Source organism: Chenopodium album, chromosome 19, assembly GCF_948465745.1.
Source record: "Chenopodium album chromosome 19, dcCheAlbu1.1, whole genome shotgun sequence".
NCBI lineage: Eukaryota > Viridiplantae > Streptophyta > Magnoliopsida > Caryophyllales > Amaranthaceae > Chenopodium > Chenopodium album.
Window position 1 is genome coordinate 42,852,790 of NC_137852.1, and position 16,734 is coordinate 42,869,523.

Below are 16,734 nucleotides of genomic sequence, written 5' to 3' on the forward strand. Positions count from 1 at the left end.
TTGTGGGCTTGATCTTCAAAATCAAGTGGGAGTGGGAATTGTCTTTGGGCTTGAATAAAAGTTTAGGCTCTCTTTATTCATATTTGGGCTACCAACACTATTAATAATAATAATTTCAATTATATTGGTGCTTAATAATCTAATAAAGTTACAATAAATTTTGCATATAATAATTTAATTAATGAAAACAACGTAAAACATTTATTTAAATAATAAAGAAATATAATAATTTATTTTGAAAATATGGGGGATTACAACCTTACAAAAATAATATTCAGTAAAATTAAGTTTAATATTAGTTCACCATAATTCATTTTAATTTAGTAAAAATAATTTCAGTTTAGTAAAGATCAGTTACTCTAAAGAAGAATTATAATAGTAAATCAATGAAATTTATGGAGTACATAGCTTTAAATAATACGAATATCTTTAATAATGTAAAATTAAAAATTATAAATATTTGATATTTGGAATATTGACTTTGAAAGGAATCATATAAGACCCTACTCGATTAAGTTTTTAATTAGATTAAATCATGAAATGAAAATAAAGTACCTTATGTGAATCTATAATCTAATGACATTATAAATATAAATATATATATATATATATATATATATATATATATATATATATATATATATATATATATATATATATATATAATAGTACATACAGAATACCACTATAATCATAAAAAGTACCTTTACAAATGTCAAATATCTATTCTACCCTCCTATTTTCAAAAAAAAAATATAGGCGCAAGTGTTATGCGCCTAGATGGACTCGGTACTTATTAATGAAAATAATATTAATTTTTATATTATAAAACTCTAGATGAATACATACCTATTTAACAACGTTATTTATAATAAAAAAAAAATTAAAAATATGTTCTATTGTATTAATAAAAAATTATAATACTTCCTCCGATTCCAATACTTGCAATGCACACATTTTTACGAAATTTTAGACGACTGGACTCATATGATTTAGCACACTTAAAATGAGGGTGAGAGATTGTTAGGAAAGTGTAGCAGTTAGTTTTTAACAGTTGATTAATGGGTATCTGTTAGGGCAGCCAGTAGCTGTCAATTAGTAGTGGATATAGGTTTGTTGTTAAAGCAATAATGGTTGATAGTATGAGTGTTTAGCAAAAGTAGCAGTTGCAACACAAAATTAAATTGTATTAATGCTAAGTTCCTACGAATTGTTTAAAAAGTAATCAAATTTTGACAATCGTTGCCCGCTACTTTAAACGCTACTTTTTTAAATATTTGAAAAAAAAAATCTATTTTAAAGCAACCTCTACCGTTAACCGCTACTCGAACCACTACCTCGCCAAACACTCTTTTTCTCTAGTAGTGTTTTAACTGGTCAAAACGTTAACTGCTACCTCAAACGCTACCTTAGTGGACCTTGGCCATGAGCATTAAATTGGGGCAATAATACAACTTTCATCTAAAAAAACAAAAATCCATTTATAGTATGCTATAAGGTATTGTGACATTTTCATACTAGGAACCGGGAGTGTTGTAAATATGAAAAACGGAAAAAGTATATAAAGTAAAACATCTCACGCATGGAGTACTAGACTTTTATAGGCAAACCATCCATGTCATTAGAATAGCTAGAAAAATAAAACAAAAGATATAACAAATAAAAGCTTTATAATTAATCCTGAAATCAAAATATATCTTCTAATAATATTTAATCATTTTTACAACAACTTTAATTCCACTACTTAATCAACTTTAATAAACTTTTGAAATGACGTAACGAGATAACTTTAATTCCACTACTAATCGTGTAACTTTTGAAATGAAGTAACTCAACCTTGAGATTAATAGATGACTCAATAAAAATAAATACTTCCATCACATTAACAACAAATAAATAAGCTAAACTTTTCTCCATGAATAATTAACCCTTTCGCGATAGCAACATCGTGACATTGATGAAAACCCTCTTCTCCTTGGCCATTGAGACTTGAACAAGTTGAGTATACCTTAAGAACAACTCTTCAATGATGGTTTCTCCAAAATGATTTATGAGTAAGGGCTCAGTCACAGATCTCATGCACTTGACAAAGTCATAATGAGATGAAGCCGTTTTAGAAGAATTTATACAATGATCATCTGCTTCCCAGTTAACTTCGGAAATATGAATTTGATTTAGAACAAATGATCCTTCTTTCTCTACTAAAAAGCGTAGCTCCGCCTCTGATGGCGTGTAATTAGGGATGTTAAATGTATTTAGCTTATCTTCATCTATGAAACCCTGCATAAATATTATTTTTATAAAGGTATCAGGTATATAGTATCAATGTTTTAAATTGACTAATTATTTAATCCATATATGCTTGAATAAAGGAGAAAACCGAAAAAAAAAAAAATTACAAGTAGTATGAATTTTAGCGATCGAATAAGCAATACGAAAATGCTAAAGGTCACAAATTGAGACTAGAAATATTTGTCACAATTCTACGTGGGGAATGCATGATACTATGACAGATAAGTAAATGGGACCAACGAATAAATGTGATGTAAAATTGTAATGAATTTAGTTTGTCATAACTTGTAACTTTTAGTATCATCCTAAGCAAGTAAGCAAGATAGTATATATATCAATATGATTTTGATAAGGAAATTGAGATGTAAACGTTTTTGTATGCGCTTGGAGACGTGTAATGTCAAATAAGGCAAGAAAAATAAAGGAACAAAGGGAGTAATATATACCTCAGAAACCATATCTTTAAGCGCAGTAGCAAGAAGATCAAACATATGACTTGATTCCTTACTATAAAGTTCACTACTTTTTCTTCCCAATATAGTAAGAACCATTATACCTCCTTTTACTACTTCTTCGGACCGACATTGTAGAAACATTGAAAAGTCCTTTTGCAATTGGTATTCTATGCACCATGGTGCACAGTAAACTACATGCTCCAGCCCACACGCGGCCCAATAAACACAGCCCAAACAAAAAACACGCCCAACCAGAAAGAAAAACGGAGTTCCGTTTTTCAGTTTTTTTTTTTTTTAAAATAACCGCCACTTTATTTTTTTAATCATTTTAAATCATTCTCTCTCTTCTCATAAATTATAAAGCTTCATCTAATAAATTCATTTGCAATTCTCTCTTCATTTCATTTTTCTCACTCAACTCTAAATTTCTCTCTCTAAAAACTACTGCAATTCCATGGCGAACGAAGAAGATTCACCGAAAACACCTTCAAAAAGGTGAACATCTCTCCAATAACTTTGATTTTTACTCGATTTTGATCAATTTGTTAAGTTTTTATTGTTTAATTTTTTGAAATGTTAAATAATAGATATAATTTTTTTTTTTTTTTTGTAGAAAATCGCAACAAAGTTCGTCTGATGATGAAGACGATAATATGTAAGTAATATTTTGTTCTAATTACTAACAAAACGAGCAATTTAAACCCTAATTTTTGAAATTGAAAAATAATTTGGTACAAAATTTTGTTTAACAGGACATTAATTAAGATGTTCAAAACGAAAACACCAAAAACGAAGAAATTGGAAGATATAAAAGCAAGTCCAATTGTTGATCACAAAATTTTGCAAGAATTAAACAAAGTAATTTCAGAAAGTCCATCAAACAGGTATATTTTGAACTTTTAATTCATATGATTCCTGTTCAATGTGAATATATGTTATTTTTTTGAAGAAGAATTATAAATACTCAACTGAAAAACCCAGAATTTTGCATTTATGTTTGTATATATGCATGCATGTTTATCAATTTTAATTATGTATTGATATATTTTTGAACAACCCACAAAAATCTTTTGAACAACAATAAATAGCCACTGAACATATTTCATTTCACTTTGTAATGGAATTATAGATAATAATTAATTATTAAGTTTTCAGATGAATACCCTTTAAAAAATTTTGAACAATAAAAAACAAACACTGAACAACCCAGAATATTATAACTATATTTGATTGTATATTGATGAATTATGATAATTTTGGATATTTTTTTGAACAACCCATGAAATACATTTGAATGACAAAAAATAATAACTGAACACCTACAAATTTAGTTTGATTTACTTAAAAATAATAACTGAACACCTACAAATTTAGTTTATAGCAAAATATTAATCAGAAATAATATGTAAATTTGGTTTATATTCATATAAAATTTAGTTTATATTCATATAATATGTTGATTTTGTTGTAATTTTACTTTATTAACAGTCCAAATGCTGGAGAACCCACTGAACAGCATCCTGAAGCATCTGAACAACATCCTAAAGCATCTGAACTACCATACCAACCCACTGAACACCAAGAACCAAAAAAATCTTCTGATTTACCTCCACAAATGACTGAAATCCCATCAGAAAATCAACCAGAAACTTCTATACCCTCATCAACAATTTCTGAACTACAAAAAGGAACTTCTGAACTCCAACCTGAAATTTCTGAAAAACCTCAACCAAATTCTGAAAATCCTGTTCAACCTCAAACAGGTGCTGTGGTCCCAAATGAAGAACAAGGAAATCCTGTTCAACCTCAAACAAGTGTTGTGGTCCCAAATGAAGAACAAGGAAATCCTGTTCAACCTCAAACAAGTTCTATGGTCCCAACTGAAGAACCAGGAATTCCTGAAGAACCTACAGGACATATTGAACAACCTATAGGAAATCCTGAACCAGAAGAAAGCAATGGTGACAATAATGGTCAGCCCAATAGTGCCCAACCTACAGGAAATTCTGAACCAGATGGAAGCAATGGTGACAATAATAGTCAGCCAAAGCCTAGGTAAATTATTAATATGTTTTTGATCATTTTATTATATTGTAATGTTCATTTAAATACATAAATGTAAATATTTTTTTAACTTATATAAATAATTTAAATAGGAGAAGGAAGCACGTAGCTACAAAAAAAAGGAAGAACACAACACCTACAACACCTACAACAACAAGAGTGTTGCGCAGCCAAAGTACCCCAGAAGGGCCAAAAAGTCCTGTTGAAGCAGAGGTTATTCCAGAATCAGAGTTTAATAGAGTTCAAAACATTAGAAAGGGGGTTCAAAAAACACAGAAGGGGGTTCAGATCAGAGAAAAAACTGGTGGAAAGGAAGGAGGACAACCTTCAGGAAAGGTTGTTAAAAAGGGAGTTCAGAAGAAGGGAAAAGAAGTTCAGAAAAAGGCTGAAGAAGTTCAAAAAAAGGACAAAGGAAAACAAGTTGAGAAGATTGAGAAAAAGAGAAAGAGAAAAGTTGATGAAGACGAGCTGATTGATGATAATGTAGTGAACTTGAGTGATGATGAGGAGGTTGAAGATGATAAGCTAACTGTTAGAGTGGGTCATGTTAAGTTTATGAAGTTTGTAAGTAACTTAACCCCACTACAAAAACAAGCAGTTGAGGATATGGGATTTGGGGCATTTCTTTCTGTGAATTTGCCTCAAAATGATGCAGTATTTTGTGCTTGGCTGTTAAAACATTTTGAAGAAAACAGCAGCACTCTTTACTTGCCACTTAACAAAACAGTGGAGATCACTGAACAAGATGTTCAGATTGTATATGGAGTACCTAGAGGTAACAAAGTTGTTACAGAAAAAGAGCCAAAGAAGACAGAAGAAGAAGATGAAGATTTGGAGTTAGTGACACCATTGATGAGGTGGAGGGAAATGTGGGGGTGCAAAACTGGAAGCCCTAGAACACAGTGGATATTTGAGAAGTATGAAAGTGAGGAAGAAAAGAAGAACAAGAGGGATCAGCAAGCTTTGCACAGGAGGAAATATGTCGCGGCAGACATAGAGTCAAAAGAGAAGAACACAGGGGAAGCAACTGAAATGTTCAAAATAGATTTCCTTGTGCTTGCTGTGAACTCAATGATGAAAACAAGCCAAAACCTTCACTGCCACTACAAATTCCTACACTCAATTCAAGATTGTGATGAAATAAAGGAATTGAATTGGTGCAAATATGTTCTACAAAGTCTGATTTCCACAGTGCCTGAGTGGAAACAAAACACCAAGGGTTTTTTCAAGGGACCACTGCCTTTCCTGTTGGTATGCTTCTGACTTTTGTTATTTAAAATATTTTGTTCATATTGTATTGCATAATGTTCAAAAGTTATACCTATTAGTTCAAAATTAAAAAACGCATATGATCAAAATGTGTTTGCCTTATTAAAGAATTTAAATTATAACTTTTATTCTTATGTTCAAAAGTTTTTGTATGACTATTCAAAATTTAATTTCTTATTTTCCTGTGTTTGTTTAAAGGTTTTTTCTTATGAGTGTTCAAAATTTTAATGCAATATATTAATATGTTAAAAATTCAAGGTTTTTAATTATGTTTGTTCAAGATGTTAATGCATATCTTGGTTTCATTTTTTAAAAAAATTTGTAATGGAAATAATGTTTTGGTATGCTTTTGTCATGGCACAGTTGTTGTATTGTGATCGAGTGCAAAAAAGAGGTATTGAGCAACCAAGGACATACCCAATAATTTCAACTTGGAATAGAGATATGATTCAAGAGAGAATGAAATTAGAGGGAAAGTCTACATTTGGATTGGGAAGTGTGCTAGAAAGAATACAAATACCTGGACAGCAACAACCAAAAGTTCAACAACAAGAAAGTGCTGAATCATATGAGAATTTGCCAACCAAGGTTCATTTTATTTTCTGTTCAAAATTCTTTTCCAGTAGTTCAGATTGTTATGAAACATGTTCAAATGCTTTCGTCAACTTATAATGAATTATAAAATCAGTCATAACATCATTAAAGAATACTTTAAATTAAGTCCATTTACTTTTCTGTTCAAATTTTATTTATAATTGTTCAGATTGTTATGATAAATGTTCAAATGATTTAGTATAAAGTTCAAATAATAAAGGACACTTTAATACTTGATAATCAGATCAGTTACATATTCATTCTTTATATTTCTGATGTTCATCAACTTATAATGCATGTTGAAAATACTGTAAACTTAAGTGAATGATTTTATATTGAAAACAGGAGGAATTTATGGATGATTTGATGGAGATTGTCAAGACTTTGGGAACTTGTGTTTCAAAAATGTCTGAGAAGCTGAAGCTAGGGAAAAATCTGTTCCCTAACAACATGATAATCAAAAGTGTTGAAGGTCTTATTGGGAAAAGAATGAGTGATGCTTCCAATTTGAGTGAAGATGAGGCTTTCTTTGGAACTGAGGCTTTCTTGAAGGCTATTGATCAGATTGAAAGAGAGTATTTGGAGAAGAAGGAAGCTAAGAAAAAAGAAACAGAAAGAAGAGAAGCTGAGAAAAAAACAGAAAAGGAGAAAAGAAGAGAAAGAGCAAAAGAGAAGATGGGGAGGATTATAACATGGAAAGTGCTTTTAATTTGGAACTTCAAACTCCTCCAACACCAACTGCTCCTTTTTCTATGGAAAGTGCAGATCAAGGGGAAGAGAGTACTGTTGTTGGGAAAAGTACTCTTGACCTAACACTTACCATAGGCAGAGGAGAGAAAGGTCATGAGAAAAAAGTGGCTGATATTGGTGGAAAGGGAAAGGCAAAGGAGGTGCCTTTTGAAATGGCAGCAGCTGATGCACCTGGAAAGTCAACAGATGTGCCTTTTGAAGACATATTTGATGATCCCACTGACTTTACCAATATATTTGAAACCAATGATGCAACACTTGATGATATTTTGAGGAACCCACTTTCAAAGGACTTTCACTATCAAGGGTAATGTAATTCTATCTGAACATCTAAGTGTAATTTTTTGGGCAGTAGGTTAGTAAAGAAAAAGAAAAACATATGTAAATATTTTGGAAGTAATGTAACGAATCTGTAATTTTTTGGACAACTAGGATAGAAGCTGAAAAAGTCAGCATAAACATTTTGGATGAAATCAGAACAAGTACAAAATAAATATGTATTTATGAATTATTGAATGATATATTTACTATATTATTTTTCTGTGTTCAAATAATTGTATTAGATGCTCATATGTCTTTGTTGTATGTTCAAATCTACAGATCTAAAGAAGAAGCAGGAAAAGAAAAACAAGTTTCTGAAAAATCAAAGGGGTAACTGTATAAGAGCATATATATTCAATAGAAGTTCATTAGCAATTCACATACAGTTCAGTTATATAAACGTATAGTTCAAAAAAACTAACAATACTTTTATATTGTTACAATAGACCAAAAACAAAACAGATTGTGGATGCAAACAAAAGACCACGAAGAGAAGTTACAAAGTTGCCAGCTTGCCTAAAATCCCCATTCATGATTAAATATGTGGATTTGTTCAAAAATGTTAGTGCAATGCAAGCAACTTTATCTGATTATGCATTCAGTGAAGGTCCTAAAGAGTAAGTTTTCTAAAATAATTTCGTTGTTCAAAAATTAATTTACTTTGTTCAAATATTTATTTATATAATTCAAGTAATAAATTGAAGCTTAACTTAATTTGTTTTTTTTTTCTTGTATTGGCAGTGAAGTACTGTACCATGATGGAGAAAATAGTGTCAATAGGGAAGAAATGAGGACACTTGGAACAGATGAAGAGGTGGACACTGCAGTTATTGATGCTTGGGCTCATATTCTGAACACCAAAGACAAAAAACATAGCATTTACTTCTCCACAATGCCATACGTAAGAAAAAATATATTCAATATTCTTAAATGAACCTTATTTAATATTTTTCTACAAACTGTTCAGTATATTTTGACAAGTGTTCATTATATTTATAATAACTGTTCATTATTTTAATGGTTAATTGCAGTTGATTGTCTGCACAAACAAGGGTGAAAGTGTGAACACCACAAAAGAAGTAAGACATGAGAAGTTTGTTGAAAGACTGAATTATGAAATGGCAAACAGTGGTATCTCCAACACAAAAAAATATAGCGAATTCTTCTTTCCCGTGGCTGCATTTGGTCACTTCTACTTGCTATGTATCAACATGTACAATAGCACAGTTGATTTGATTGATAACAGGAAGCTTCCAATGAATATCAAAGCATCTACCAAATATGAAGATAATCCTCAAAAAATGGTAAAAGTACTAAATTATTTTTTGTTCAATTTCTTCTTAGACTGTGTTCAGTATATTCAGTTGAGATGTTCAAAAAGTATATTTTTATGTTTTACAGCTAGAAGCTTTTGCATATTTTATGCGAACAAAGGATTATACAGGAAGCGATGTTGCTAGAGTCTTAAGTTTCAAGACTGATTTAATCAAGATGAAATGGAGAAGCAATTTGGATTCTAAAAATTGTGGTGTTTACTTGATGAAACATATGGAAACATACACAACAGAGCCTTTGGTAGAATGGAATTGTGATTTGAAAGCAAATAATGTGAGTATCAAAAATACTGCTCAAATGTTTTCTTGTTATGTTCAAAGAATTTCATATATTGTTCAAAACTATATAATTTCGGGTTTAATGTTCAGGTTGATCAAATAAGGAAGCTTAGAGTTCAATATTGTTCAGAAATAATATTAAGCCCCACCAACAAAGAAGGATACAGAGTGAAAATGGCAGCAAGAAGAAGAATGGAGGAGAATTAAAATTTAGATTTATTGACATTTCAAAAGACAGTGATTTTATGTAATTTGTTTGAATTTGATGTTTGATGAAGACAAATGTTGTTTGAATTTTTAATTTGGATTGAAATTGACATAAATATGTAAAATTTGTAGTAAATGTTGATATTAACATTGTGTTCAAAAATTAATCCTTAGTAGTTCATTTTATAAAACAAGTTTGTCAATATAAAATTTGATTAAAAAATAATAACAAAAACTTTATCATGCAAAAATTTTCAAATATATTGAAAATATATAAGAATTTGAATATTATTACATATATTGAAAAATTATGAATTACTTGTCTTGTCAAAAATTGATAACATTGCATCATAACTTGAAACATTCGAAGATCCAGAAGCATGAGACCCTTCATTCCTTGCATTGCGACCGGCATCAAAATACTAAAAACACAAAAATTAAAAGAACAATAATAAAAATAAAAAAAAAATTTATACAAAAAAACAATAATACAAAATAAAAATGTTCACACTTACTTGAGCCCATTTACTAGTTTCATATCGAAAATTTTTGTTATGATTCACTTCAGATACCTTCCTTTTTTTAGCCTGAGAACCACTTGAAACCTAAAAAAAAATATATAGTTCAGATTATAATGCCTTAAGTTCAAATTAAATGAAAGAAAGTTCAGAACAAAAAAGTTACATTTCTTGCAGAAGACTGAGAACCAGTTGCAGGAAAATTAGTTGAAACATGATGACCATGAACCTAAAGAAAAATAAGGTTAGTTCAGAACTTAAAGTTAATAGTTCAAAAAAAACATTTGTCAGTTCAAAATATAGTTCATAATCTAAAAACAAAAGTTCAAAAATAATCTCGAAAAGTTCAACAAAAAAAATTACATTTGATAAAGGTGGCTTAGTTGTTGGAAAAGAATTTGAAGCTTTAGATGAGGATGGCTGAGTAGAATTAGTTGAAGCTTGATGACCAAAAACCTACAGGAAATTAAAAATAGTTCAGAAACTGAAAACAAAAGTTCAAAAATAATGTCAAAAAGTTCAGCAAAAAATATTACATTTGATAAAGGTGGCTTAGTTGTTGAGAAAGAATTTGAAGCTTTTGATGAGGATGGCTGAGAAGAATTAGTTGAACCTTGTTGACCAAAAACCTACAAGAAATTAAAAATAGTTCAGAAAATGAAAACAAAAGTTCAAAAATAATGTCAAAAAGTTCAGAAAAAAAACATTACATTTGTTAAAGGTGGCTTAGTTGTTGGGAAAGAATTTGAAGCTTTTGATGAGGATGGCTGAAAAGAATTAGTTGAACCTTGTTGACCAAAAACCTACAAAAAATTCAAGTTAATTTAGAATAATAAAACAAAAATTCAAGAAAAAATTAAAAAAATTCAACAAAAAAAATTACATTTGAAAAAGATGGATGAGTAGCTCTTGAAATATTTCCAGAGGAAGGCTGAACATTAGTTGTATTTGAAGCTTTTGATGAGGATGGCTGAGAAGAATTAGATCTTGCAAAATTGTTGGATGATTCACCTTCAAACAACTACAAAATTAAAAGATTCAAAATATAACATAGAAGGTTCAAAACATTGACAGTTTAAGTTCAAAACAGAATAAAAATTACATTAGCTGAAGATTGCTGAGTAGATTTAGTTGAAGGATTACTATTTTTGAATCCTTTTCCATTTGAAGCTTGAGAACCAGTTCTGAACCCATCACCAAAAACCTAAAAGAAAGAAAAATGAAATTAAACATATATAATACAAAACAGTTCAAAAAAGACAATTAAAATATTTTTTAAAAAAATACTTACATTTGTTAATGAAGAATGAGAAGCATTGTTAGTAGCTTTACTATTTGTACTCTGAACATTCTTTTTCTTAGAAAGTACAGAGAGATTAGGTCCTTGTGTTGTTGGATGTGAATAAACCAAAGGATCTCCATCATCATCTAAAACCTACAAAATTTTAAAAAATTATAAACTGTTCAATAAGAAAAAACAAAAGTTCAAATACAAAGAACAGAGGTTCAAAATTACCTCAACAACTAATTTTTGGACAGTAACTCTGGCTTCGTCTTTGTATTTATCTACTTTCTTTTTCCAACCCTTAGCTTTATTACATGCTTTCTCAACAGTACTCTTTGGCCTGTAGTTCCTCTCACCCTTCTTCCTAGCTATTTTTGGATTGTTTATGAACCCTTCTTCATCACCATCTTCTTTAGCTTCTTCACCAACTTCAACCTCATCAATATGAATTGGACCCATCACACTTTCCACCTTTTCACGTAGCATTTGAAAAGTATACTCAACTTCGTTTCTTGCTAAAAGATCATCATGACATGATGTCACTAACTGAACATACTTCCTAACCATTTGAACTCTCCAAACAGCAGAAGGGACAACTTTAACATCTTCACATGGCTCTTCATCAGAAACATGACTACACATAGCCTTCTTAGTCCACCTCTTCACTATATACTGTTCTGGTATTTTTTGAACACAGTGAATATTATATATACGAAGAGAGTGTCCACATAACAACCCCATCTCACTCCAATACTTACAAGTGCAATTGATGTTAAAGGTGAATTTCTCATAAGTAACTTCATGCCTTATAATGTCCTTATTTGGCCTCCAAACATAATAACAAATAGTCTCATCATCTTCATGCTTTCGCTCTTGACAACATGAAATACCTTTTGCAAATTGATCCTCAAATACCACATACACAGAAATAGTATAAATCTCCCTAGCGTGTATGAGCAAACTAACATTAGCTACTGCAAGATGACGGTTACCCCTCAGAAAACGGAAATCTTGCTTACTTTCTTTACTCCTCCATTCTGATATAACATCAAGAAAAGTACTATAAAAGTCACTCAAACCATCTGTTTTATTCAATCTATTAGAAACAGAATGATTTGTTGTTTCACTCCTTTGGGATGACAATACTCCACCCGAAAAATAATCCTTTGAATAAGCAGGGCACCATTTCTCTTTGATATCATACAAGTGATTTAACCAATCATTTTCTGAACACTTGTATTTTGTCATCATTCTATTAAAAACAAAAAAAAGATACCAATAAACAAAATAATAATATAAAAGTTCAAAAAAAAAACAGCAAAGTTCAAAATATATTACATACAGTTCATATATACTTGTTAAACAAAAAGAGTAAACAGATTGAAATTAAATAATTATTAATTCATATATAAACAAAGGTTCAAATCCTAAAAAAATAAATTCAAATAATTAACAGTAATGTTCAAAACGAAATAAGTCATGTTAAATTCAATAAAATTAAGTCCACAAATACGTAAATATCTGAGTTCAAATTAAGACATAAGAAGTTCAAAATATAAAATAAATAATTCAAAGAAAATTAAAGAAAGCTTACCTTGGCCAGTAATGTTCAAATTCAGCAGGACTTTCACAGTACTTGAGCAAATAATCAAATACTTCTGGAAACCCTTTCAATATTCTGAGCCCTCCTATATTGGTCTTTGAATTCTCACCGAGGTGCCAAGTGCACAAACGGTGCCGAGTACTTGAAAAAATTTCTCGTATTGCTGCAGCAATTGAAGGGGGTTGATCAGTCATTAAGGTTATGGGGTGTCGACATTCTCCCATAGATCTCATAAAAGCCTCAAACAACCATACAAAACTGCTGGTCTTTTCATCAAGAACAAAACCCATTCCAAACATCACATTATTACAATGATGATTCATACCAACAAAAGGGGCACAAATCATGCCATATTTGTTGGTTCTATAGGTAGTATCGAAAACCATCAAATCACCAAAAGCTTCATAATCCCTTCGCATTCTTCCATCCCTCCAAAATACACTACAAAGCGCATGATTTCCATCAACCTCAAACTCATAATAAAAGTCACTCTCTTTGGCTTGTCTTGCAGCAAATGACTTGATCAAAGCATTACAATCACCACCTTCTAATCTGCCAGCTTTTTCAGTAGCTAAAGCATTGTAAACATCAGTAACAGTGTAGCATAGATTAGGAGATCCACCAACTTCTTTCCTCAAAGCACGAAGAGAATCCGTAACCCTAACACCACTAGCCTTCATAGTACTTATGAACTTCAAATGCTCACCTTGCATTTTCCTTTGAGACCTAAGGAGATGTCTTTTCTCAACAGGTATCATAGCATGATTGTGATCCATATTGTGTTTAACAGCAGTCCAAACACCTTTCTCATCAATAACAAAATCAATATAGGCTTCACAACAAGTACGATAATCCAACTTAGAATACTTCTTAGGCACCTTAGAAGAAGTATCCTTCAAACCAGCATTTGAACACACATAATTTCTGCCTCTCCAAACACTAGAATTACCAACATATCGAACTTTCCCTTTCCTAATACTAAATCCATGCTGAAATGCATAATCATTGTACATTTCATATGCCTCCGCATCACTTTTGACTTGTTTCCACTGCAATTCAGACTTTTCACTTTCCTTATAAACAACTTCATACTTATAAACTGCAATAAACAAACAAAATGCATAACCAACATTATTATAGTTCAAATATAAAAGAACATAGTTCAAATAACAGAATTAGATTGTTCAAATAAAAGAATAGCATGTTCATAATTACTTGTACAATTCTATATTAAAAAATATAGAGAATCAAAGGTTCAATAAAATGAAATAAAGGTTCAAAAATAACATGACAGTGTTCATAATATAGTTAAACTACGAAAAAAAAGACTAATACAAATTATAAACAAATAATATTCATAAAATTCATCAAAATATGATAAAATTAATCACAAATTAATAAATTCCAGAAGATAATTTAATTAGTCGATCAATTATGCAATGTACAAAAGCACATTAAAATTCATAAATCAGCAATCAAATTCAAAACACTTTGAACAACACATACGTATATCTAACAAATTCTGGACATAAATTGTTCAGCAAGAAATTAAAAGAGGCGAAAGTTCAAAATCAAGAATTAATGAATAAATTAATCAACAAATGATCAAAATCATCACAAATTACTAAAATACTATTGCAGAATCATATTAATCACAATCTAATAAAAAATTACAGAAGATTAAAAATAATCTCATCTCCATTATAAGTAACTTTAAAAAACCTAATTATACAATGAATTGTTCAAAAATCAAATTGAAAAAACCTAATTAACAAAAATAATCGAATTCAGAAATCTTACCTCCACTCTCAAGAATTTCAGGAACAGAAATCAAATCCATGGCAAAAACAAGATTGAAGAACAGAGCAATCAACAATGGTGAGAAAAGCACTGAATAAATCGAATCGAGAAAGTAATATGAGAGAAAAAATTGATGAGAGAAAACTAGAGGAGAGAGAAAATCAACGAAAGAATATTTTCGAATGATATTTGAAAAGGAAAAATGGAGAAATAAGGAAGGAATTGAAAATGGAAAGAACGCTCGAAAGACGTTGCAAAATAAGGAAAGAACAGCTAGGTAAGCAGAAGCTACGTGGCAGAAGCTAATTGGTGGTGCACGTAGTTCTGTGTGCACAAGGGTGCATATTATAATTTGCGGTCCTTTTGAAATTGCTTATAGTAAGCTTCAAGCACATTAGATGGGCTTGTCCTTGCTATGTAAATGTTCCCCTTGTTGTCCATTATATCTTCCGGTACCTAAATTATCATATCAAATGAAATGTACAACATTATAACAATATAACTACGTATAAAAAAAATTACACAAATAAATATAACTTAAATAAGAGCGCCTCCACGATCGTGTGCAAGCCTAAAGTTTTTTTTCCATTTAATTACTCTAGTCACACTATTTCATTAAATTACAATAGTCACGCTAAAATTTTCAAATATTGATGATTTTACATTAGTCATTTAAATATGACTACCATAATATTTTAATCATATATAACATGATCGGTTCATATTTTCTCCATTTGCAATGTGTAAAAATTCTTACCTGAGATAGCCACTGGAGGCTATATGAAGAATGGACAAATTGTAAACGGTTTTTGGGTAAAAGCCTGCCGTAGAAAGTTCCGGGGACACCATTTATATAACATCTACCAAAATCATCTCCTAAGTGTTGCTTAAGCTTATCTTCAAAGCTTCCAATGGACCTAAAGATAGTGTTGAAATCGTTCCCCGGAAGATCATTTAGGTAAACTTGATACTCTTGAGGTCCGATTCCAAGTTCTCGACGAGCCTCATCAACTACGGTTATGAGATTGAACACCACATTCAAGCTGTTTGCCGAGGAACACCCCAAGTCTGCGATGGTTAAGGTTGCTGGTCGTTTCTTGCAGTAGAAGTCTTTTACAGCTTTCTCTTTTATGTGTTTTGTCAATGATAGCACTTGTTTCTGTTGCATTGAGTGTAAAAGTTTAACTATGTTAATTATTTAGAAACAGATGGAGTAGCACTTATATTTTATTTGATCATCTACTAATATGACGGGTTGTATATAAGACTTTTTTTGTGTATACTACCATTAATTTTTCTAAAAAAACTAATTATTTGACAAGTAAACAACCAAAAAAGGGAGAAGTACACAATTGGTAAATATTTAGCTTACCACAAAAAAATACACAAAGTCTTATATGTGGCTGGCCACACCGTGTGGCAAGGGTTACTTCGTTAGCGTAATAGGGGTTACTTAATCAGTGTTAAAGGGGTTACTTTGTCAGTGCTATAGAATTACTCAGTTAGTATTACAGGGGTTACTCATCTAGTATTACAAGGGTTACTTGGTCAGTTTTATATGGGTTACTTTGTTCTTTTATAAGTGGCCACACGGTGTGGCTGGCCACACACAAGACGGGCTGATAAAAATAAAAAAAAAATGTAAATATTTAATTAGCTAAATTACCTGTATATAGGATGCTTTTGCATAACTAGTATCATCTTGCCCATCTTTCATGTGAAGAACTCGCTCTATCTCGACTGCCTTCACCATTTTCTTTATCTCTTTCTTTCTTGTTGTGATACTGTATACTTCTAGGCTCTTAAGCATGTTACTTGTTTAATTTTATGGGTTTATAATTAGTACTTTTTTAAATCAAACATTAAGCACTTATATATAGTACTTATTGTTCACAAATTTTTTATTATTATTATTATTATTATTATTATTATTGAGCTTGAATATCATCAAACCGGACAATTT

At 30.6% G+C, this 16,734-nt stretch overlaps 1 protein-coding gene across 1 annotated transcript; it reads right to left on the reverse strand.

Moving 5' to 3' along the window:
- Positions 1 to 1,923: 1,923 nt before the first annotated feature.
- Positions 1,924 to 16,524, reverse strand: LOC145595756 (S-adenosyl-L-methionine:benzoic acid/salicylic acid carboxyl methyltransferase 3-like). The gene is made up of 5 exons (XM_081652176.1): positions 16,438 to 16,524; positions 15,529 to 15,930; positions 15,138 to 15,227; positions 2,739 to 2,903; positions 1,924 to 2,280 (listed from the first exon to the last, which is right to left on the reverse strand). The coding sequence occupies exons 1-5, from the start codon at positions 16,522 to 16,524 to the stop codon at positions 1,924 to 1,926; spliced, it is 1,101 nt and encodes a 366-aa protein (XP_081508302.1).
- Between the last annotated feature and the right edge of the window lie 210 nt (positions 16,525 to 16,734).

Coding starts and splice junctions, on each gene's coding strand:
- LOC145595756 (XM_081652176.1), bottom strand. CDS start 16,524: ATGGTGAAGGCAGTCGAGATAGAGCGAGTTCTTCACATGAAAGATGGG. Junction 2,904..15,137: donor AAGCTTACTATAAGCAATTT/CAAAAGGACCGC, acceptor GAATACCAATTG/CAAAAGGACTTTTCAATGTT. Junction 2,281..2,738: donor TTAAAGATATGGTTTCTGAG/GTATATATTACT, acceptor ATATTTATGCAG/GGTTTCATAGATGAAGATAA.